General features: G+C 40.6%; 1 protein-coding gene across 1 annotated transcript in view; it reads left to right on the forward strand.

Annotated features, from left to right (window-relative positions):
• usp43b (ubiquitin specific peptidase 43b) overlaps positions 1 to 26,176 on the forward strand; it is a 106,669-nt gene that overhangs the window by 51,146 nt on the left and 29,347 nt on the right. Inside the window, exon 3 of the mRNA XM_079407861.1 lies at positions 20,181 to 20,290. Within this exon, the coding sequence (XP_079263987.1) occupies positions 20,181 to 20,290 (110 nt within the window). The remainder of the gene's footprint in view (positions 1 to 20,180; positions 20,291 to 26,176) is intronic.

Below are 26,176 nucleotides of genomic sequence, written 5' to 3' on the forward strand. Positions count from 1 at the left end.
GAATGGTGCAGTCCGTGATGGACAGATTGTTAACGGCTGGTCTGTGGTAATGCACTCGGGCAGGACATCCAAACGCTCACCTATCATTCATCGACCTCAAATATGGCTTTTCATCTGAAAGATGTATGTAGTAGCAACTTTACATGGCCGCTCAATATGATGTTAACCTAGAGAAATGTGCGCTATTGAAGTGTTTGTGTGGAGAGTGGAAGCTGAATAGCGCGCTCGCTGCAGGACAGGCGCCGGTGCGCTCACTTGCTCTTAAAATCGCCGTTATTTTTGGTCATACAGATAAAAGTAGCCTAATACATCTTTCGAATCTGTAAAGACTCTACGTTTATTTGTGTGCACTCAGAATAACAACGAAACGTTGTACTTTAAAGCAAACAGGATGCGCTTTAGGTCTCTGTGAACTTGAGCGAGAAACTTCGAAACTCCGTCTTTGAAAAATATATCTAGAGAGAGTGAAATATATACTTTCAAATGAAAAAAAAAATTCGAATAGAAAACGTGTGTGTTTAGCATGGATGATTTACATGAATTTAATGTGTGCAATGCACACTGTGCAAAGCTGACATTCAGTTCAATATAATAACAAAAAACTACATTTTGGGTTTTTATTCAATTAAGGTGGGCACGCTGTGATCTGTACTATATTTTTTTACTGTAACTGACAGATTTCGGCCAAAAAAAAAACAACACTGGAGTGTATATGACTTTCTTCTTTCAGACGAATAGTGAAGTGAAGTGACATTCATCCAAGTATGGTGGCCCATATTCGGAATTCGTGCTCTGCATTTAACCCATCCAACGTGCACACACACAGCAGTGAACACACACACACCGTGAACATACACTCGGAGCAGTGGGCAGCCATTTTATGCTGCAGCGCCCGGGGAGCAGTTGGGGGTTCGGTGCCTTGCTCAAGGGCACCTCAGTCGTGGTATTGAGGGTGGAGAGAGCACTGGACATTCACTCCCCCCACCTACAATCCCTGCCGGCCCGAGACTCGAACCCGCAACCTTTGGATTACAAGTCCGACTCTCTAACCATTAGGCCACGACTTCCCTATAGTTAATAGTTAATGTCTTTTAATGTATGAATGTCATAGCATTAAATAAGAAAATATAAAATCAAAGTGAATTTATGCTACAAGTAAATTTAAGCATCACATCATTATAAGTGTGGCAAATTAATATTTTTTTTAATGATTTCTACTGATAACTTTTCACAGTGTTCTTAAATTAATGTTTTTTACTTTATAACTTTAATAAAAACAAAATAATGTCATTAAAAGTTAAAATAGGGGGAAAAGATCCTTTACAATTAAATTTCCAATAACAATACTAGTATATTGATAAATACAAAAAAATCTATCATGCATTAGTAAAAACACTTTATTGGCTTATTTTTTATTATTTATTATAAAAAAAAAATATTAATTATGGCCAAAAACAATAAATTGCAGATATTGAAATTCTTAACTAATTTATTTTAAAAATTGTAAAAAAAAAAAAAAATGCTACAAGTGAATTTAAGCATTACTGTAACGGGGCAAACGAAACGAGAGGCATGCGGATCCATATGCAAGCTTTTATTAAACAGAGACGTGGTCATAACAGGCTAAGATCAACACTGGCAAACAAGGTCGAACAGGGCTAGACAAAAGAGTATTCCAAAGACAGGCTTGAGTCAGTCGACGGAGAACTAAATCCTGAGGGCGAGACAAACAGGGAATCCACAAATGGGAAATAGTCCAGGCGAGGTGCAAACACAGTCCGAAACAACAAGGCAAAGGGTAAATCCAAGACGGGCTATAAGCTTCAGGGCAGGCAGAGATCAGACAGAAAAAGGTAAACCAGGCTAGAATACTCAGCATTGAATGGTTATTTGAGACTGATTTTTATAGTGTGTGTAATTGGCTGCAGGTGTAAACATAATCAGTGAAATGGAGCATGGGAAATGTAGTCTGTGGTGACGTGGAAGTCTGTGTAGTGTGAGAGTCAATATAATCAGAAGGCGACCTCTGATGGCGAGCAGACGGAAGACCACGGACCGGATTCGTGACAATTACATGATGCTGATAAAAAGTGTGAAAAATTACAATTAATTTTGAGATTTGCTAAAGATTACATTTCACAGTGTCATTAAATTATTCATGTTTTAAAAGATAACTTGGTAACACTTTCTATGAAGCCCATATTTATAATACATTATAAGGGTATTTTTAAGGCATTATAATGAATGCATAATGCATTATAAAAAACCTTATTATATGTTATATCTTATAAATAACCTAATAATATGTTATATCTTATAAATAATCATAACAACAATTATAATACATTATAATGCTTACGCATTTGTGGATATAACTTTTAAGATTATGATTATAATGAACACCATATTAAATCTACTTTTACATTTATAATGGACTATATATCTTGACATTGTTTACTTAAGATCTGCACAGGATCTTAGTACATTTTGTAAGTGGTTAGGTGTAAAGAGTTATTTGAGTGTTCCCTGTGATGCTAATATTAATTTTGATGTGAGCTAGTTAATTATTTAAACTGAAAAACAAATAAATGCAATGTTTATGTTAGTTTAATCGATATTACAGTAAAAATAGTTCAAAGCAAATGTGTCACATTACACATTCATCTGATCTGATATCTGATCTTATGGCTGTTTGAGAAAAAAAATATTACTATTATTTTTACTATACTTATAAGTGGTCTTTGATCGCTTTAAGTAGCATAAGAAAGATGGCAAGATATGAGACTTATGATACATTATAACATATATGACAAATATAATCCATTGTAATTTAAGTGGATGCAACATGTTCACTGTGTGTTATAAATAATCATACTCTTAAAAGCTATAACCACAAATTAGTAAATATAATACATTAAATGTTACGGTATTCGTGGTTGTAGACAAATAAAATAAAGGATCATGAGAACGAAGTAGCATCAACACACTTTAAACCTTTAATAAACATTAAACTGGGACAAAGACAAGGGGAGAACTGAGGACTTAAAGGGACAGGAACAAAAGAGCAAACAAGATGATTAATACAAAACAGGTGAATGGAATAAACGATGATTAACTAAACTAGAACAGGAAAAAACAAATAAGGGCAAACAGGAACCAAACCGTGACAGATATCGCCCCCCTCCCGGAAGCAGACGCCCTGCAGGCTGGAGCAGAGCCAGGACAGGGAGGAGACAAGGGAAGCCTCCAGGGCGGATCAGGAGACTCGGGAGGCCAGGGCGGATCCGGGACTCGGGAGGCCATGGCGGATTGGGGGAGACTCGGGAGGCCATGGTCATATTATTTTTTCAGGGGGCCATGGCGGATCAGGGAGCTCCGTGGCCTTGGCCCTTGGCCTGGCCACACAGGCCGTGACTATATGGCCCCCCCTCCAAAAAAAATTTATTGGGGAGGTTCCCCTTTGGGAATAATTTAGGAGAAGCGGGCTCTTGGGGGCACTCTGGAAGCACGGACTCTTGGGGCCGCTCGGACAGCGCGGAGCTGGACGGGACCAGCGGAGATATAGGGGGCGCTCTGGAGGCGCGGACACTTGAGGGTGCTCTGGAGGCGCGGATCTGGACGGGACCAGCGGAAACGTAGGAGACGCAGGAGGGCTCGACATGACCAGCGGAGACGCAGGAGGGCTGGACGGGACCAGCGGATACAAAGGAGAGCTGGACGGGACCAGTGGATTCATAGGGGGGCTTATGCGAGGAGCTGGAATTGGAGGGCACTTGCGAGGAGCAGGCACAGGAGGGTACTAGTGAGACGCGGAGCGGGAAAACCTATGTGCCCCGCTCCCAACGCCTCACCCTTCTGGGCTCAGCTCACGAAGTACCGGGCTCTGGACACCCAGGCAGCCAGCGAACCCTCTCACTTCTCCAAGCTCGGTTCTGGTGGCCCGGTATGGCCAGGGACGTCATCAGGTACGTCCGAGGATGCTCAGTCTGTGCCATGTCCCAATCTCCCCGTCATCTCCCCGCAGGCAAGCTGGTTCCCCTGCCCGTTCCTCGGAGACCCTGGTCCTACATCGGTGTGGATTTCATCACCGACCTCCCGGAGTCGGAAGGTCACACTTGTGTCCTGGTCGTCGTAGATCGGTTCTCCAAAGCCTGCAAGCTCATCCCCCTCAAGGGCCTACCCACGGCTTTGGAGGCCGCCGAATGCCTTTTCCACCATGTGTTTCGCAACTATGGCCTGCCAGAGGATATAGTGTCTGTTGAAAAGGCTTCTTGAACTTTCTGCATGTGACCAATGAACGTTTGCAACGTCACCATCATGAGCATCACGTGCGGTCACGAAGCAGAGTTTGAAGGAGCAGAACCACAACTTTGCCATCAGTAAAGGCTTTAATGAGATTCTGGAGTCTGGGGTGAATTCTTCAAATTAGATGTCGTTATACAGTTCTGACCGACTGTCTGCAGGGATTCGAATCCACCTGAATCAGTGTTAAACTTTAAAACCTCAATTACAAGTGGTCCTTCGAGCCGGATCCTCGAATTACTGCAGAGAAATGACATCCCATTCAGAGCCAGAGCCTCCAGTTGTCCGCCCCTGACGACATGTAAAGCCACCTGCATATTTAGCAGACTTCCAAGTACAAAGGTCTGGATCTGAGAGGAGATCCCAGCAACCTGTATGTTCTAGTGATGATGAAGCTAAGGCTGAAGATCCTCCACTGTCTTTGGAGCGTGAGCCCCGTGTCTCTACACCCATAAGTCAGTGTTCACCCACCAGTGATCTGGTGCTACTGGATGAATGGAAAAATACAAGGGGAAACTGGCAGAGAGAGGAGGAAGAGCTGCATCCTCAGGTTCAACAGTCTACCTGGGAGGAGATGCAGAGGGAGAATGATGAGCTACGGAGCTGCATTCGACAACTGCCAGAGATTTTAAGTGCGTTGCAAGACCTTAAAGCAGAGAATGCCTTCATGAAACGAGAGATCCAGCATTTCGCCACAACTGTGGCCATTCCACACAAATCAGTGTCTCCCGTACCAGCTCCACAATTCCATGATCCAGAAACATGTCTTAGCCAGCCAGTGCCCACCACACGAAGCAGAGACCTCCACCAGTACCCCTCTATACAGATCAGGCAGATAACAGAACAGGTGAGGGACTGCACTATTTCACATACACCCGAGGATAAGCCCCAAGCTACGCCGAGGTATTGTACCCCTGCTCAGAGATTGGATACTCCTCCTCATGCTCAGCCTCGTCCATATGCTGAACCCATCCATTATGATGAAAAGCTGTCCCGAGACAACTATTATTCATACTTGGATGTCAAAAAGTCCTATCCTACACGACGATCTGAGGACGTTCCCCAAGCCACAGCACCATGCTTTCAGGAGAGGATGTACAGAGGACCTAAGCCTTCAATACCCTCCTTGACAACACCAGATCCAAGAGAGTTTTCAAGATTGCGCATGGCATTGGAGAACCTCCTCCCTGCTGACGCCACCGAATGTTTCAAGTATCAGATACTTACAGATCATCTGCAGTTAGAAGAGGCACTGCTAGTGGCAGATTCCTATTGCAATTCAACACACCCTTATAACGACACTATGCAGGCTCTCTTCAAGATGTATGGGCAACCGCACAAGCTGGTCCTGCAGAACATTGCTGAAGTTATGGATGGCCCAAGCATCAGAACTGGAGATGTGAAGGCTTTTAAGCTGTTTGCGCTACATGTGCGTTCCTTAGTGAGCATGCTGGAACAACTGGGACCTGAGGGAATTGTCGAACTAGACTGTGGGTCGCATGTGTCACGACTTCAAAGTAAACTCCCTCATGAGCTGAGAACTAGCTTCAAGAGATACATCCACCCACTGAGGGTAACTATACCAACTCTCCTTGATTTCTCCAACTGGTTGGAGTACGAGCTCCAAGTACAAGATGATGGCTCCAGGATGACAAGTCTCCCACCAGAACCTAGCAGTAAGAGAAGGCAGGACCACCGTGAACCAAGGACTTCAAGGAAACCAACCTCCATCTTGCTAGGCACAGAGAAACCCATCACTGGAGGTGAAACCCAAGCACTCGCTCCAGAGATAACATTTAAATCTGCCAGATACAAAGGAAGATTGCGTGCATATTGCCCCTACTGTGATAATGCTAATCACTTTTTGAATGGGTGTGCCAATTTCAAAGAGCTCACAAAGGAACAAAAAGAATTCTGGATCCTTAAGAACAATTGATGCTGGTGCTGTGGACGTAGCCATCATGCCTCAAAATGCAACCTGAAATCCCCCTGTAAGACATGCCATAGGAAACACCTCCTTATACTGCATGATGTAAATGAACGGACTGTAGCTAACGAAACGGACACTAGAGAGAACTCCTGTCTTGTTAACACTACCAAAGATGTCCTTTATGTGGACCGTCCTGTCTGCAGCCGCAAGGTTCTTCTAAAGGTGAGCAAAGTCATCATCACCAACGGTGACCAATCTATTGAGGCATATGCTGTGTTAGACGATGGGTCGGAGAGGACCATACTGCTTCACACAGCAGCACAGCAGTTACATTTGAAGGGGCAGCCTGAGGACCTAATACTGCGGACGGTTAGGCAGGACCAACAGGTTCTTCATGGGGCGGCAGTCTCATTCACTGTGTCTCCCGTCACTAACCGACACAAGTAATTCCCCATTCAAGGTGCCTTCACGACCGAAAGGCTTGGTCTCGCTGAGCAAACTCACCCTGTTGCATCCCTCCAGAAGATGTACAAACATTTAGCTGGATTGCCCTTGCAGCAAATAGACAGAGTACAGCCTGTACTGCTCATTGGCTCAGATTGTCCACACCTTGTTACCCCAATTGAGCCTGTTCACCTAGGCCCGCCAGGTGGACCTGCTGCAGTTCGAACTCGACTAGGCTGGACTCTACAAGGCCCTACACACGAGATCAAGCACGGACTCAACACTCACCAGTGCCTCTTTACTGCCATCTCTCCCAATGCTGATCTGTTCGCCCAAGTGGAAAAGCTGTGGCAGATGGATGTAATTCCGTACCGCAGTGAGAAAGTAGTGATGCGGTCGAAACTTGATAACGAGGCCATCAGCCTCTTACAAGAGAAAACGGTGAAAGTTAATGTGGATGGTGTCATGCGTTATGCGACACCGCTCCTTCGCAGACAACACATGCCAACTCTGCACATGCCAAAAGAAGCTGTTCTGCCGCAGCTAAGAAGCATTGAGCGAAAGCTGATGAAGAACTCTGATCAGGCCTGTGCCTACAAAACTGAGATGGAAAGACTCAGAAATGCTGGCTATGTGGAGAAACTTCATACATGCGAGGCTGAGAGATCACAAGAATCATGGTACATCCCTCACCATATGGTTACACACAACGGCAAGAATCGGGTCGTTTACAACTGCTCATTCCAGTATGAGGGCCAAAACTTGAACGAGCTGCTTCTTCCAGGTCCCACCTTAAGTCCCACCCTGTTGGCAGTGTTACTACGCTTCCGCGAACATTCCACAGCCTTAAGCAGTGACATCCGTGGGATGTTTCATCAGGTGAGGCTGCTCCCTGATGACAAACCTTTACTCCGGTTCCTGTGGAGAGACATAACTTTAGAACAAGCACCAGATGTGTATCAGTGGCAGGTACTTCCCTTTGGGACTACTTGCAGTCCCTGTTGTGCCACGTTCGCCCTGCAAAAGCATGTGCTGGACCACAGTCAACCAGGAGAACAGGTGAGGGAGGTGATAGAAAAGTCCTTCTATGTTGATAATTGTCTACACAGTCTCACCTCCAAAGATGCCGCCAAAGATCTTGTTGATCAACTCTGTGCTCTGCTGAATGAGGGAGGCTTCAAATTGCGACAGTGGGCCAGCAATTGCCCGGCAGTGATTTCTCATCTTCCCTCCGAGACTAGATCGAACAGCTGTGAGCTCTGGCTTAGTCAGGGACTACAAGATACCCATGAGTCTACCCTTGGGCTGCACTGGCATTGTCAGTCGCACACTTTGCACTACAAGCACAGGATAGTGAATTGCCCTAAAGTAACCATGCGCAGCATTTATCGTGTACTAGCCAGCCAATACGATCCCCTGGGTTATATTATCCCGTACACCACTCGAGCGAAAATACTGGTGCAGCGCCTATGGGATAAAAAGCGTGACTGGGATGACCCACAACTGCCAGAAGATCTGCTCAGCTTATGGAGTTCATGGGAGAAAGAACTGAGTGATCTGGATAAGATATCACTACCAAGATGCTATTCCAGTCCAGACGTGGATCTACCAACTAGCATACGTGATATACACGTATTCTGTGATGCATCGGAGCAGGCCTATGGATCCGTGGCCTATTTGCGGACAGAAAATACAGAAGGACAAGTTGAAGTGGCATTTCTAGCAGCCAGATCCCGGGTTGCCCCCCGAAAGCAGCAGTCTATACCTCGCCTTGAACTATGCGCAGCTCTGAGCGGGGCCCAGCTCTCCAAGGTCCTTGTCGCAGAACTCACCATTCCCATTAGTTCCTTAACACTTTGGTCAGGTTCTATGACTGTGCTTATCTGGCTATTGTCAAGCTCTTGTCGTTACAAGGTATTCGTGGGAACTCGGGTGGCGGAGATACAAGAACTCACCGCATCTGCAACCTGGCGTTACATACGATCTGAAGACAACCCTGCGGACAGCATCACAAGAGGTAAACGCCTGTGTGACCTAGAAAAAGGAAGCCAGTGGAATCAAGGTCCTTCATTTCTCAAACTGCCAACAGCGAATTGGCCCAAGCAACCTTCCTTGCCTGCTGAAGAACAAAGCAACGAGTTAAGGCAGACCGCATTTTGTGGATCGACTACAATTATCTCCTTGCCAAATCCACAGCAGTATGACACACTGGCCGAGTACTTAAAGGCATGCAGTCAGCAGCTTCACGGGGCGGCATACATTGACAAACAGAGAGAGGTAGAACAAATAGTGCTTCGTCAAATGCAGACCGAGTCCTTCCCTACCGAGATGGTCCATCTGAAGTCCGGGAAACCAATATCCGGTACAAGCAGGCTGGCCTCTCTCTCTCCTGAGTTTGACCCTACCACTGAACTCATTCGTGTGGGTGGCCGTTTGAGACGCTGCAGTGAGGCAGAACTGGATTTTATCCATCCCATAGTCCTTGCTCCTCAACATCCTGTGACCCAACTCATTATCAAGGATTATGATGAGAAGCTGCACCACCCTGGGCCAGAGCGAGTGTTTGCAGAGTTAAGAAGGACTTACTGGGTATTGCGAGGCCGTGAAGCAGTACGGCGACACCAACGTAAATGTGGAGAGTGTCGAAAATGGAAGGGACAACCAGAAGTTCCTCGTATGGCCGACTTGCCACTTGCAAGACAACAGCTCTTTAAGCCTGCCTTCTTCTCAACTGGCATGGACTGTTTCGGACCCTACATGATTAGGATTGGACGCCGAAATGAGAAGAGGTGGGGCATATTATTCAAATGCCTTACAACCAGGGCAGTGCATATAGATCTGTTGGCGAGCATAGATTCAGAATCTTTCCTGATGTCCCTGAGACGCTTTATTGCTCGACGTGGGAAACCGTATGAGTTGTTAAGTGATCAAGGCACTAACTTCAAGGGTGGAGAACGAGAGCTGAAGGAATCCTTTGCTGCTTTGTATGAGGAGATACAAGGCCACCTTGCTTCCCAGCAAATCAAATTTGTCTTCAATCCACCAGGAGCACCCCACTTTGGTGGATGCTGGGAGAGGGAGATACGTTCAATTAAAACGGCTCTCCAGGTTACCTTAGGGGCGCAGACTGTTACAGAAGAAGTTTTGAGAACAGTGTTAATCGAAATTGAGGGGATCCTTAACTCAAAGCCTCTTGGCTACACATCCTCTGACATTTCTGATATTGACCCAATCACCCCCAACTGCTTCCTCATTGGACGCAGAGATGCCTCCTTGCCCCAGGTAGTGTATCAAGACTCGGGAGTGCTAAGTCGACGCCGTTGGAGACACAGCCAACTGTTGGCCGACCACTTCTGGAGGCATTTCATTAAGTACTACCTGCCCAGCCTCCAAGTTCGACAGAAATGGAAATCGGACAAGGGAAATCTACAAATCGGAGATGTAGTGCATCCAGGAGCAGATGACAGAGTAAGGTCAGCTACTGTGCAAGTTGAGAGACGAACATATACTCGACCTGTAGCTCGTCTTGTCAAGCTACCAGCCCTATCTGATTAGGAGTAATCCACTTTGAAGGAAAGCCCTTCGTCAAGATGTGCGAATTCAATCATTGAATTCGGGGGCGGCTGTTGAAAGGCTTCTTGAACTTTCTGCATGTGACCAATGAACGTTTGCAACGTCACCATCATGAGCATCACGTGCGGTCAGGAAGTGGAGGAAGTGGAGCAGAACCACAACTTTGCCATCAGTAAAGGCTTTAATGAGATTCTGGAGTCTGGGGTGAATTCTTCAAATTAGATGTCGTTATACAGTTCTGACCGACTGTCTGCAGGGATTCGAATCCACCTGAATCAGTGTTAAACTTTAAAACCTCAATTACAGTGTCAGACCGAGGCCCTCAGTTCATGTCCCGGGTCTGGAGATCCTTCTTCCGCCTCCTCGGGGTCACCGTCAGTTTGTCTTCGGGCTACCATCCCCAAACCAACGGCCAGACTGAGCGTAAGATCCAGGAACTCGGACGCTACCTCCGGTCATACTGCTCCCCAGACCAGCACAGCTGGAGCCGTTTCCTCCCGTGGGCCGAGTATGCACAGAACTCTCTCCGTCAGTCCACCACCGGCCTCACTCCGTTCCAGTGCATGCTCAGCTTCCAACCCCCTCTGTTCCCGTGGACGGAAGAACCAGCGGAGGTTCCAGCTGTGGACTACTGGATCAGAGAAAGTGAGAGGGTCTGGGACTCAGCTCATATCCATCTTCAGCAGGCAGTTCGGAGGCACAAACGCTTCGCAGATGCCCGGAGGTCTGAGCCCCCCCCAATACCAACCTGGGGATCGAGTCTGGCTGTCGACCCGAGACCTCTGCCTCCGTCTGCCTTGCAAGAAGCTGAGTCCCCGCTTCATTGGTCCTTTCCCCGTCCGGAGGCAGGTGAACGACGTCACCTAGGAGCTCCAGCTCCCCCCCAGGTACCGCATCCACCCTACATTCCACGTCTCCCTTCTCAAACCCTTTTCCCCCCCTGCTCCAGAGATGATCGACGGAGCAGAGGTCTACCGAGTCCACAACATCCCGGACTCGCGGTGACGGGGCGCCCGGCTCGAGTACCTGGTTGACTGGGAGGGGTACAGCCCAGAGGAAAGATCCTGGGTGGCCAGGGACCAGGAATTCCATCCAATCGTCCCGCACCCAGAGGCCGAGGCCGTCCTCGTCGCCGCAGTAGGGCGTCAGGAGCCGCCCCTGGAGGGGGGGGGGGTAATATCGGAGAATCACAGGCACCTGCACCCTCGTTACCCAGATCACAGTCACCTGAGTTCTGATTCCCTGCACCTGTCACCGCCTAATCACCAGCACTATATCTACTCGCTGCCAGCACTCCATCCTCATCCGGTCTACCGTTCACAACCGAACCTAAACCAGACCCCTAACCTTGTGTTTACTCACCTACAGTACTCTGACGATCTCCACCACTCCTGTTCTCCACCGCTCCAAGGACCCACCTACCTGCACCACCATCCTTCCCTCCTGGATCCGGCCCCGCTCCTTGACACAGTATCTCTCCCTGTTATTCCAATAAACCTTGTACTGATCCAACTCCTCCGTGTCTCTAGTCCCATTCGTGACAATAACCAATATGTTGGTTTTAAAATGTATGTATTTATTTATTTTTGTTAAATGTTTAGCTTGTAAAGTGTCTTTGCATATTTATTTACTGTTCAAACAGTTTTAGGGACACTGCAGTACATTTACTGCATTACTCATTAGTTACTCCTTGTAGAGTTGCTTAGACTACTATTTTACAAGCTTTCTATTGAAAGATTAGTGCGACGATAGAGTCTGTGAGCAAGATCTCCTCTAGGCCGTAAGTAGAGGTGCAATTGTTCATCCCTATTTTTCTCCATCCTTTAAAAAGGGGGGGGGGGGGGGTATTTATAGTTTAGAGCCCAGCAGGTAGTCATTCTCTGAGGAGTGGGATGTCCATTATTCATTAATGCTTCCGGTGTACATATGGGCATGTGTGTGTCTACGTTTAAGTGTTGTAAAAGGTTCTTTTTGCTTATCTGGGCCACGCTGTGTTGCGACCGCTACAACAGATGCAATGAATCTATCACTTCACAAGGTACGCATCCATCTGTCTGATCAGGGTTGTGAATTATTCATCGTAACGCCATTGCTGTGACAGCATGTATTGCCTGACTAGACTTTTCAGATAGTTTTCAAACATATATCTTCCCAGAAAAGTGCAGTTTATTCTACATATATTTGACAGTTATGCCTGCTGACACTCAAGACTGCAGAAGGATGAAAGACTGGACATAAATACCACTGAAAACGTCTCACACGGGCTGATTTAGGAAGCTCAGCCAGAATTACACTGGCAGAGAATAGAAAGTAACGACTGTGAGAACAAATGATCAGAGTAAAAACTGCCTGCTTCACCTATTTGCTAATTTAAAATATAATTTCTCCTATTCATTTTTAATGTCGCAGTGCTTTAATTAAAAGGAGATCTGTGCAAGCTTGCAGAAATATATGTACTGTATATGCTAATGATTGCAGAACAAATCTATATACTGACCTTACTTCAGTTTCTTAGACCAGTCCTTTTTCCCCTCGTGAACTGAATCTCCCTTGCAACAGAACTTTAAAGGAATAGTTGACCCAAAAATGTACATGTATGTTAACATTTATCATGAAGCAAAACACAATAAAAGCAGTCCATATGACTTATTCCAATTCTTCTGAAGAGAATAAAAAAAATAACTGATGAAATTGCAATGAAATTTTGTAGACAAAAAAAAAGATCCATTGTCTATTGCCAATAACATATGCTTTTTGCAATGCGAAAAACTCGGAATTACAGTAAAAAAAAAAAAAAAAAGGAATTTACCAAATTTCATATGACATTCCTCTTCATACTTTAAATTCCATTCTTATGACTGGATTTTATGATTCTGAGTTTTCCACCTGGTGGTTTGTACATTTAATCAAATGTAATTCTTAAAGTAATAATAAGAATATTATTAATAATAAAATAATTACAATTATTTTTAAAACATATAGCAATTTTTCTTTCATGTTTTAATTTTAACAGTAAACATCTGTTGGGCAGTATTTTGCCAAAAATAAAAGGAATTGTCAAATTTTCATTTGATTACATTTTAAAATATCAAAACAAATTGTTAATGTTTCATGGTTTTATTTAAGTACCACAGATTTTTTTTAATAATAATAATAATACATTTTTAGTAAATTAGAAATCCAGAAAATTTTAAAATGGACAACACAGAATTTCTGAAAATAATAATAATAATAATAATAATAAAATGAAAAGAAAAATGAAAAAACATTTCATATTATTATTTTAATAATATTATTGTATTATTGTAGGCCCTATTATTGTAAAATAAATAAATATTAAATTGTTACATTTTTATGAATTAAATTGATTAGACATGCTTTTTGATTAATACAAATTAACAAAACAAATTAAATCTTCCTCATGTGAAATTCCAAATCGCATGGATTCCCTGTTTCTTTGTTTTTAATTTGTATAAAACAAAATGATGACAAGTGAACAGTTATACCATTTTATAGGTGACCATTGCCGAGATGGACTACATGTTGTTTTTATACATTCAGCTAGTTGTAAAGTGACGTGACGTGACATACGGCCAAGTATGGTGACCCATACTCTGAATTCGTGCTCTACATTTAACCCATCCAAAGTGCACACACACAGCAGTGAACACACACACACACCGTGAACACACACCTGGAGCAGTGGGCAGCCATTTATGCTGCGGCGCCCGGAGAGCAGTTGGGGTTTCGGTGCCTTGCTCAAGGGCACCTCAGTCGTGGTATTGAGGGTGGAGAGAGATTGATCATTGATCTTTATCAATTGTGACAGTATTAAGGTGTCAGGAGAAGTGAGAACCCTCTTCCTGGCCAGGACACGGTTAAAGATGATGCTGTCATTAAAAACACTTAAAGGCTCCAGATGCAGGACATCAAAGTGCTGCCCAACCTGCCATTTTCAAACGACACCTTTGGCACTGGGTACATTTGGCCATGTTTCAAGCAGCCTGGGCTCTCCTACTTTGACTGGGCAAGTTCACTCACCCACAACCATCTCTATTCAAAACAAGGTACACATTGTGGGTCCACCAAAGACTTTGATGTCAGTCTCATTCTTTCTGAAGCATAAACAATATACAGTGCTGACAAGATTAAGATCAACCAGGCTTTTAATTTATCCATAATGTCCTTTAATTTAATCACAGTGTGTTTGTGTGTGCCATCAAGGCTAAGGTATGTTTATTAAACTCACAGAGCAGCCTCAGTGGTAGGTTTGTTAAAATGCACTGTGACTTACACATTGTGTCAGAGAAAGCAGTAAATCCACAGATTTAAAAGTTAAAAGCATGTAAAGAAAAAAACAAACAAACTTGCACACAGATCAAAGGAATATCTTAACCAAAAATGAAATTTGCTGAAAACGTACTGTTGAAAAATATATCATTACATCACTTGCTTGCCAGTGGATCAGTGAATGGGTGCCGTCAGAATGAGAGTCTAAACGACTGATTAAAAACATAACAATAATCCACACAACTCTTGTGAAGTGAACAGCTGCATGTTTGTAATAAACAAATGAATAATTTCTGGCTAAAATATGAGTCCTCTATCCATTAGCTTTCTTCAGTGAAAAAAGTAATCTTGTCTGGATCAGGAGAGAAATATGCACAGATCAAGCACTATTTACAAGCGAAAACAAACAGTTCTAAACTAGGGGTGGGAATCGCAGGGTACCTCACGATACGATATCACGGACACATGGCTCACAATAACGATAATATCACGATACAGCTATTCTGCGATTAATCAGTATATTGCTAGACAATCATATAATGATACATCACGATATCTGTCTAACTATGATAACAAAATGCCTGTGAAAAGGTTAAGTGCAAGTTTTCTTTCTTTATTCAAGTCCAAACTGTTAGAAAACAGCAAAAAAAACTTCTGTAAATCAATTTTAACATGTTAAGTAAATTAATAATTTTATTCTTGGACTTCTTAAAAGCTTACACTTTTCTCTGTGTGTAAACCAACACATTTAACTGCTTATCAACTTATGTAAAGGTGTGTATATATATATATATATCTATATATATATATATATATATATATATATATATATATAAACCTGGTACATTTCAAAATTTACCTGAAATTCTTTCTCACCCACACGGAAATAACCTATATAAACATATATGTTTTAATATAGGTTTTGATATATGTTTTTAATATATGTGACATTGGTGCATGACATTGCATAACCTGAGAGTGAATTTACAGCAAATTTTCTAAATTTTGAGTGAACTATTCCTTTAACAGTGTCATGTCGCGTTTATAATCTGTGAAAGATCAGTAAATATTTAGTGATTATTGGTGATTAATTTGATCACGTAATTGTTATAATTCAGTTAAATCAATTCACACGTGTCCTTGGACCACAGTTTCTGTCTTTCCAGCAGTACTATCAAAAGACACATTCCCTACTAAGGATATGGGAGCATTTATCTTCTAAGACCTTGACACTCATTAAACACGCTGGAGCAGGCAGAAGAATTTAGGGAAGTGATAAGCCCACTTGTTGAATAATGGCCTGAAGTCTTTTCCTCCTTTTTTCCCTAAACAGATAACAATGGAATGTGTATCCGTATACAGCACTGCATTTCATGGTGTTGCCTGTGGGACTTACTAAGTACTGGGCTCTCAGTGGAGATTACAGGACTACTAGGGGGAAAAAACTTCACTTCTTAGACAGCAGCCATAAATTTGATGCTGCAAAACTCCCAATGCACTACTAATTTATTATTTGCAAAATCAGGATAATTAAAATTCCATTAGAGACCTACATCCTGCAGTAAAATGATAATGAATTTGCTTATGAGTTATGATTAGCTTGTAGCTTGACGAACTACAGCTTCAAAATAGTTAAACTACAGTCAAACTGATTGTTTGAAAAAGTATTTTGCTACAATACAAGATATAGCTAAACAACAAAATAGCTATACCAAAAGATATAAAGCAAATTCAATAAGAATCCTTTTTTCTTTTTTTTGCCACAGAAATATTGAGTGTTTTTGAACTGATTTACTGGAACACATCTGATTTTTCAATGCTGCAGATGAAAAATGACAAACAGATTCACTAGAATCAATGAGACTATAATGAATCAGATCATTTAGAATGATACAATTCACTGCAATTAATCAGAACAGAATGAATCAGATCATTTAGGCTGATATGATTCACCACAGTACAGTTCACCAGAACAGAATGAATCAGATCATTTAGGATGATTATAGATTCACTAAAATTAATTAATCTAAGCATTAAGGATGAACCATTTCACAAGGATGAATAATAATAAGAATAATATAATGAATCAAATAAGTAAATGCATGTTCCCATTTTTAGGACTACAATAACCATCCTGTTTACACAGCACACATGCCTCTGCACTTATGATTTCTCTTAACATGGGGATAGGAGAACTGTCAGTCAATAAATGGGAAAACAAACTCATGTTACTTATTTGAAAACTCAAATCTTTACTTGTAAATTAAAAAGTAATGTACTAGTTACTTGAAAAAAGTAATCTGATTACAAAACTCACATTACTTGTATTACGTTATCCCCAACACTGAATATTACTTTACTTAGCTCATATCTAAAGTTACAAATGTAAAAATGTGTACCTTTTGAAAAGGTACCACCCCAGTTACAGCTTTTGTACCTTTTTTCTGAGTGTGTAGCAGCACTACATTGCTCTTTTTTTAACTCTAACAACTACTGGACTCAAAGTTCTTCAACCACTCCAATGACGCCACTGAATCTCAAGCCTTTAGAAAGAGAAAAGAGGATTTGTTCCTCCTTGTGCTCTGGAGTACCATTCTGCATAAAACTCAAGGCCCTAATTATTAGCTAAGGAGTATTAAGTAGACTAGAACATAAAAAAGAAGGAAAGAGGGAAACAGGTAGTGGTATTAAAAACAAGAGTGGCTGTTTAAGAAACAGAGAAAAGGGAGAAAATAAAGACAGCATGTTCTTGGGTCAAAGAAAGGAGGTGAATGAACTCTCCCTTTTATTAAAACTCTTGGGTGGTGTATTATCAAAGGTAAAGTTTCCATTATACACTGGAAGAAAATTGACTTTATAGTCGGGAGTTTGCTGTGTCTCTAATTTTTGGCATGTAAAACAACTTTTCAACCATAAATTTCCAAACGCTTTCAGACTGTCAGTGAGGGGGCAGACGTGACTCAGCTGACAGCGAGGAATCGTGGGGAGTGTCTTTCTCAAAACACTTTGCTTTGTCAGACTCCTTTGAAAAGAGCCAACCGACTGAATCGAACTGCAAAGCTTTGATAAGGACAAATCGCTTCAAAGTATTTTGCTTAAGCTGCTAGTAAAAGTCTGAGTTGTGTGATCTCCGTTTAAGGGAATATTTACAGATTTAACAGATTTGACAGAGCCTTGACATATTTTTATGTTAAATTATTAAAATCTAATCCTATGGCCATAAAAAAACAAGTCAGAAATGTAAATATAATTGTAAGAAACCTAACCTATTTGATCTACGTAGGTCATCTCACATTTTATACAGTTGATTGGTGATGAACGATTTAGCCAGTAGAATTCAGTTATATACCACTCATATTCAAGAGATTCAGGCAAAAATGCCCCTTTATGAGTTTTTGTCTCACAAAACACAACAAGTGTTGTGTTTGTCCTGAATAGCATTATTGATTTTATGTTAATGTGATATTGATTTTATGCAATAATTCAATAAATAAAAAGTTAATATTGTTATATTTTAGACACAATATAGTTATTATATTTATGCAATTGTAATTTCAGTGTAAATGCATTTAGGCTACCTCTGAGCTGCAATAAACGGTCTGTAAATATATCTAAAATAAGTAATACAGTAATAAATTCTATGTTCAAGCAAATAAAATATTTCTCTCATAAAACTGTTTTTTGTAATATCTTTTTGATGTGTGAATTTGCAATTAATTACAACCCGAATTCTGGAAATGTCGGGATTTTTTAAATTTGAATAAAATGAAAACTAAAAGACTTTCAAATCACATGAGCCAATTTTTTTTTTCACAATAGAACATAGATAACATAACAAATGTTTAAACGGAGAAATTTTACACTTTTATCCACTAAATGAGGTCATTTCAAATTTGATACCTGCTACAGGTCTCAAAAAATCTGTGAAAGAGTACGTAAAAAGATTGTGGAATACTTTAAAAACAACGTTCCTCAATGTCAAATTGCAAAGGCTTTGTATATTTCATCATCTACAATGCATAACATCATCAAAAGATTCAGAGAAATTGGAGAAATCTCTGTGCGTAAGGGACAAGGCCGAAGACCTTTGTTGGATGCCCGTGGTCTTCGGGCCCTTACTAAATGGGCCCAGGAATACTTCCAGATACAACTGTCGGTAAACACAATCCGCCATGCCATCTGCAGATGCCAACTAAAGCTCTATCATGCAAAAAGGAAGCCATATGTGAACATGGTCCAGAAGTGCCATTGTGTCCTGTGGGCCAAGGCTTATTTAAAGAATAAAATATTTATTCAAAGTGGAAAAGTGTTCTATGATCAGACGAGTCCAAATTTGACATTCTTGTTGGAAATCACGGACGCTGTGTCCTCCGGGCTAAAGAGGAGGGAGACCTTCCAGCGTGTTATCTGCGTTCAGTTCAAAAGCCAGCATCTCTGATGGTATGGGGGTGCATAAGTGCATTCGGTATGGGCAGCTTGCATGTTTTGGAAGGCACTATGAATGCTGAAAGGGATATAAAGGTTGTAGAGCAACCCCTTCGTAGTAGAAGAGTCCGGGTGCTGAATTGGTCTGCCTGCAGTCCAGATATTTCACTTATAGAGAACATTTGGTGCATCATTAAGCGAAAAATACGTCAAAGATGACCACGAACTCTTCAGCAGCTGGAAACCTATATCAGACAAGAACCAAATTCCAACACCAAAACTCCAGAAACTCATAACCTCGATGCCCAGACGTCTTGAAAAGAAGAGGAGATGCTACACCATGGTAAACATGCTCCCGTCCCAACTATTTTTAGACCTGTAGCAGGCATCAAATTTGAAATGAGCTCATTTTGTGCATAACATTTTACAATTTCTCAGTTTAAACATTTATGATGTTATCTATGTTCTATTGTCAATAAAATGTTGGCTCATGTGATTTGAAACTCTTTTAGTTTTATTCAAATTTAAAAAAACGTCCCAACATTTCTGGAGTTCGATTAGATCAATTAATCATCACATTGTGTAATTAATTAGATAATGTTATTTATTACTTAAATGTATTAATTTATTAGATTTCCATCATAGAAGAATAAAAGTTTAAATGAAGAATGTATTGTTTTTGTAGTCAGCATTGCAATGGGTGTATCAATAATGCATCCAAGTTGTTGTCTGACTGTGGTGAAAAGTCCTCAGATTTTGGTTATATTAGATTATCATACTCTAAAACAGATGATACAAGGTGTGTAGAATTGTTAATTCATTTAGGTCTCGGTGGCCGCCACTCTGCTTTCATCTGATGATGAAACCGGTTGAAACTTTTCAATCAGTTGTAGTTTATACATCTTCCTCTTTCTCTCTCTCTGTCTGACATAAAATCCTAAGTCATAGTATAGGATCTGTACCATCTTGTTTTTTGACCTTGAGAAGTTTGTATCGCCTTTCCCTGTGGGTTTTATCCTCCTGGTTTTCTTTTAGCTGTTGTCAAGTTCACTACTGCCAGTGTAAAACTTCAAACAAACTGTAAGAATGAGAGGGCAATATTGGCTCGCTGAGTGAGGCAGAAATCAGATCGATATTCTCATTAACACCTGGAAAGTGTGTCCAGTAAGGCCAGGTCTATCTAAATGTCTACATGACCTTTTTCTTTTTGTTTCAGGGTCAAGAAGGAGATGATGAAAAGCCTGTCTCTGATACCCTGACCCCGCCACAGACACAGCCTGGTGTGTGTCACAGCTTTGTACAAGAGCACTTCCAGGCACAATATAAGTAAGTGAATTCTGAACACACTACACACAACATTTGGGGTCTGAAAGATTTTTAAATGTTATTGAAAGAAGTCTTTTATGCTGGCCAAGACTGCATTTATTTGATCCAAATATAGTAAAACAGCAATATTGTGAAATATACTGTATATTTGATTAATTTTACATTATGGTTGTGCTGGTCCATCTGGTAGATTAGTATAAACCAACTTTGACTAGCAATGCGGGGGGAAAAAAACTCTTCCCAGCACCAACTTTCCAAATCTGACACTTGCTATGACACGAGATGAATCAGTTTATGTTAACTCCTGGGATACGGTCCCCTCTTTTCACCCAGTCCAGCTAATCATCTGTGTTAACGAATATTGATAAAGCCAACAGATTTGGGAGGCAGCATATGTCCAACTGCAGCAAGCTGTTCTCGGTCAGAAGATACAAACAAACCATCACCATCAAGCAACTCCAATCAGGCCAGATGGTTTGGTTGTCCACTAGGGATCTCCATTTGAAGTCTCCATCAAAGAAGCAAAGTCTTTGATTTAGTGGTCCATTTAAAGTTCTAAGACGCATACCTCCAGTCGATTTCTACTAAAACAAACCTCACCTTCAGACTGACTGTAAAGACAACTCAGGGCATATTTCTTTATGTAATAACAAACTTTATCTAAAAACCAACACTTTTTAGGACACCATGTACTGTAGGCTCATATTGAAGCAGACTTTTTGACTCAACATGTAACTAAACATATATAATACAGATTTAATTTATGCATCTTTAAAAACAAAAGGCCAAGGCACTAAAATGGTTGTTTTACAATTATGCGTTTGGCAGATGCTTTTATCCAATATCGCATTGCATTCAAGGATGCATATACAGTTTATCAGTTCATGCATGGGCATCAAACCCATTACATCGGTGTTGCTAGCGCTAGGGATGGGCGATATACCGGTGGACACAATTAACTGGTAGAACTTTGTCAACCGCTAGAGATTTTTGACTATCATCTCTATTGTTGTTACATGCTCACATGACTTTGCTGTGCCACATGGTCATGAAAACTTATCGTTTACACATGTTTTTAAGTATTGTGGTTTAAAAACAGGTGATTTTAAGGCATTGAAACACAGTCAGCAGCAAAAGAGAACTCATTTGGCTATACAGTATGTGCACGTGTTGATGGTGCTCATAGAGTGTGGGAATTTTGAATAGTTATTTTTGCAGCTTTATAGGACTTGAAAAGTTAAATACACACACTGATATGTGTTAAAATGTCCATCTTTGTAAGTTTCCTCAGAAACACAGTAATTTAGGTCTTAACTGAAAGCAAACAACTGAGAAAGGAAACAGATGTAAACACAGTATATTGGATCCGGGCAGCTCTTAAAGTGACAGCAGTCTATTCATATTAATCAAACAACAAAAGAGAGAAAATTTCTCACTGCTCTTCACTAAAATACTTTTGTAACTTATATTTACGCAAAGAAAGAAGGCGTGGTTTCTGTAACCGCAGTTAGTGTTGATACAGCCATGACATCACTAAGATTACTTACAACAGAACAGCAACGCATTTTATGGACGACCGTTTCGTGAACCTAGGAGAGGAGGTAATTCTGACTTTGCTATGACAATCTGACACTTCTGAATCAGCGACTGTAAGTATGTTTTGTTATTAGTTTAAGTATTTGCTATTGACTGTTCAAATGCGGAGTTTTGCACATCGTGTGTGTGAGAGAGAGAGAGAGAGAGAGAGAGACCGGGTCACATCACAGTGGAGTCAGCTATCTTAACCGCGGCTTGTGTACTGCAAACACATAGGAGCGTCATCACTGTGTCTGTCACGCGACTCTGTTCCCCTTTCGGGTTTGAACTGATGGTAAAACTAAGGACATTATTAACTGTCTTTACATTTATTTTGAAAGCTGAAGCTCACGATTATGGAAAGGGGCGTTAAATTTCCGACGAGTGCTTGTGGTGTTCAACCAATCACAATGCACTGTGCCAGTTGGCCAATCAGAGCAGACTGTGCTTGTCAGAAGGAGGGACTTTGTAGAAAAACTAAGCGTTTGAGAGAGGCGGCGCACAGAGGACCTACAATAATGTACAGTATTTGAAAAATAATGTTTTTGAACATTAAAGCATGTCAACATATTCTGTTACACCAAATACACAAAATAATGATATTTAATAAAACATCATATGACCCCTTTAAAATTGCTTCTACATATTAAAGGTTACTCAAAAATGAAAGTTTTGTCATCATTTACTTACCCTCAAGTTGTTCTAAACCTGTATCAGTTTCTTTCTTCTGCTGAACACACAAGAAGATATTTTGAAGAATGTTGGCAACCAAACAGTTGACGGTAGCCATTGACTCCCATAGTATTTTTTTCCTTACTATAGAAGTTAATAGTTACCATCAATTGTTTCTAGACACAATGACACGCGCGCACACACACATGCATGCTCATAGAAGAACGAAACAACTTGTGGGCAAGTTAATGATGTGAACTATCCCTTTCAGCTGTGATGAGAAAGTATTTGAACATTAAAAAAGATCGACCACCTCATCCTAACACACATATTTCCTCTAAATCTTCTTCTCGCTCCAGTAAAACATTTATGAGCAGTTTAAGCAGATGCAGTTTTGCCCACTGCTTTCACTGCAGTTCTGGACTGAGATGCATCTGAACAGTTTGTCACTCATCTTGCCTCGTTTAAGCTGTTACCTGTGTTCTCACTGTCATTCTGAGACATCATTACATTACTTTATCCTTCTCTTTTGGCATCCGCATCTTTGTTTTTCCCACCCTCCATCTGCTGCTAGCTGGTTAATTTGTCCATTTTACGTAAATTTTATGAATCACTGACAACAGTCGAAAATTACTGTTATCAGCCAACTGCTGACAAAAAAGTTCTGCGCAAACACCTGGCCTGCAGTCCAGACATCAACAAGCCTGAACACGCGACGTTGACATGAAACACTGATTAAATGTGTGACGTAGACTGAACCTCTCGTTCGTGAGAACTGTAATTAGTAGCTTTGAAAATTACAGCATACTAGCCATCTGCTCCTAAAGAAAGTAACTCATGTTTTTGCTGTACTTTCATCTGCCATTTCATCAAAGTGTTGCTCAGTGGCCATTGAAAAAAAAAAAACACCGTAATCAGCCAATCAACTTGCAGACCATTTGGATTCCATCAGTACAGTGCAACAGTTATAGATAGATTGGATGGATTCAGCTGCAGCATAGGAGGAGAGAGAGAAGCTTTAAAAGCCACAGATTCATTGCACTGTATACAGCAACGGCTCTGTGTGGAATTTAAATGACTCCCACTCAAGTGGCCTTCATACTAATGCAGATCATGGCGCGAATGTAATTCACATCAGCGTCTTCCAAATATTTAGCTAGCTCCTTCTGTTGTCAGGATACCAATAAATATTGAGCTATATGAGGAAGACTGATTATTTCAGAAGGGTGTATTTGCTTGTTTGTTTGCACTAATAATGTGATCCTAATTTGTCAAAACAATACTATATATAACAAAGTACTTCGTTACTGCACTTAAGTAGATTTTTCTGGTATCAGTACTTTACTTCACTATTTATTTTTCTGAATACTTTTTACTTTCACTCCTTACATTTTTATACAAATATCTGTACTTTTTACTTCTTGCATTTTCAAACCAGGCTCTTTACTTTAGATTTACTCTGCACATGGTGGATCACCATTCGATAACAAATCTCTAATAAATCATGAATAGGTTAGTCTTTACTGGCAGCACGATTCAGCTCATGTGCGCTCTGAGTCTCCGCCAAAAGGTTTCTATCAGAATAATCAATGTAAGTGACTCGAGAATGTAGTGGATCAGAGAAGCAAAACTACTGACCTGTACAGGACTTCAAGTGCAGGTCAGTTTCATTTGTAAATTGGCTACTGTAGTTTTGTCGTTGTTTACTTACAGTATATAGTTAAGGATTAAACTGCTAGCAACTCTTAGCAGTAGCAGCCAGAGGATTAAAAGTACTGTAAACTAAGCTAAATAATAAAATAAAACTGTAAACTAAACTAAACTAAACTGCTATCTTCACTCAAAATACAGTATTCTAAATGACATTATTATCTACTGTAAAGTTACATTAGTAATTTAGCAAACATATATTAAAATAATTTTATAATACGTTTAGAGGGAGATAGGGCAGATAACAGCACAACCCTTACGAAAATTACCACAAATTACTTTTACTTACTTACTTTACTTTTGTAATTTTGTCCAAAGCGATTTACAAATAAGAAAAAGTAACTAAAACTAAAAGTTACAACTCTATAAAATGAACCATGCTTTTGCTACACTAACCATAATCTATCCATGAAATATGTAGATTGTAATCAATCTGCCAAAAAACATGGTTACTATACTTTTACTGTAATAAACCATGGTTAATTTTGGTAAGAGAAAAAAATGACTCATGATAATACAATAACATGTTCAGTAATAGGATTTTTCTATAAGATATATTGTCATCATGTAATTATTATTGTACTAATTTTGACATTTAGACCATTTAGAGAACATAGTTTTGTTAAATCTATAGTATTTAAGTCAATTTAAGATAAAACAGCAACACATGGTTATAATGTGATACTTTAAATTGAACTAAAATAAAGTTATGTTATTGCAAACAGAATACAAAGAGGTGGTTGTTTTGCAAGAAGGTGGAGACAGTTCTGTTCTTTATTATTTTTCGATTTTTCTTTTATGCCAAAAATCATTAGGATATTAAGTATAGATCATGTTCCATGAAGATATTTTGTAAATTTCTTACCATACATATGTCAAAACTTCAGTTTTGATTAGTAATATGCATTGCTAAGGACTTCATTTGGACAACTTTAAAGGCGATTTTCTCTGTATTTAGATTTTTTTGCTCCCTCAGATTCCAGATATTCAAATAGTTGTATCTCAGCCAAATATTGTCCGATCCTAACAAACCATACATCAATGGAAACCTTATTTATTCAGCTTTCATATTATGTAAATAATCTTAATTTTGAAAAATTGACACTTAAGACTGGTTTTGTGGACCAGGGTCACATATGTGGGCGAACTGCAGCTGAAGAGCTCAGAGTTAAAATGCTGAAGTCTCCACATAACACTCTGACAGCTGCCGGAGATGAACACGGCTTTCCTTAATACTCTAAAAATATCTCTAGCCACCTCTCTTTATTTGTTTCTCCACAACACTGAGCTGGTAAGTGCTAGCAGGGAGAAGAAGTATTGTTTAAAATAAAAAGGCATTAGTATTTATGTGTGTTTGAGATGCTCTAGAAAGCATAGATAGAAAGACAGACAGATAGACAGACAGACGGATGGATGGATGGATAGAAAGACAGACAGACAGATATACAGACATATAGATAGACAGACGAATAGATAGACAGACAGACAGACAGACAGACAGATAGACAGATAGACAGATAGACAGACAGATAGACAGATAGACAGATAGATAGATAGATAGATAGATAGATAGATAGATAGATAGATAGATAGATAGATAGATGGATGCTTCATCATCAAAGCCATTCTGAATAAGTCTATGAAGTGAGTTTGAAATCATTCTGTAAATGAGTGGCAAAGATGATGCAAAAAACTGCAATTGTAATTTTGTGAGCATCAGTTTTCGTAGCTACAACAATAATTCTTCCCAAGAGACGTTCTGTGCTTCCTCTTCCCTGTGACATCACTTCCTCTTCCAGTGAACTTCCCTTGAGGCTCATTCTTGCAGCACAATGTTCTAATAGCTTGATTGCTTGTGTGTGTTTGTTATATAATATTTGTGTCTGCTACTCTTTTGTTGCTGTTTAACCATCTTTTTCCCTGCGCTTT

The sequence above is a fragment of the Barbus barbus genome, assembly GCF_936440315.1.
Source record: "Barbus barbus genome assembly, chromosome: 4".
Taxonomy (NCBI): domain Eukaryota; kingdom Metazoa; phylum Chordata; class Actinopteri; order Cypriniformes; family Cyprinidae; genus Barbus; species Barbus barbus.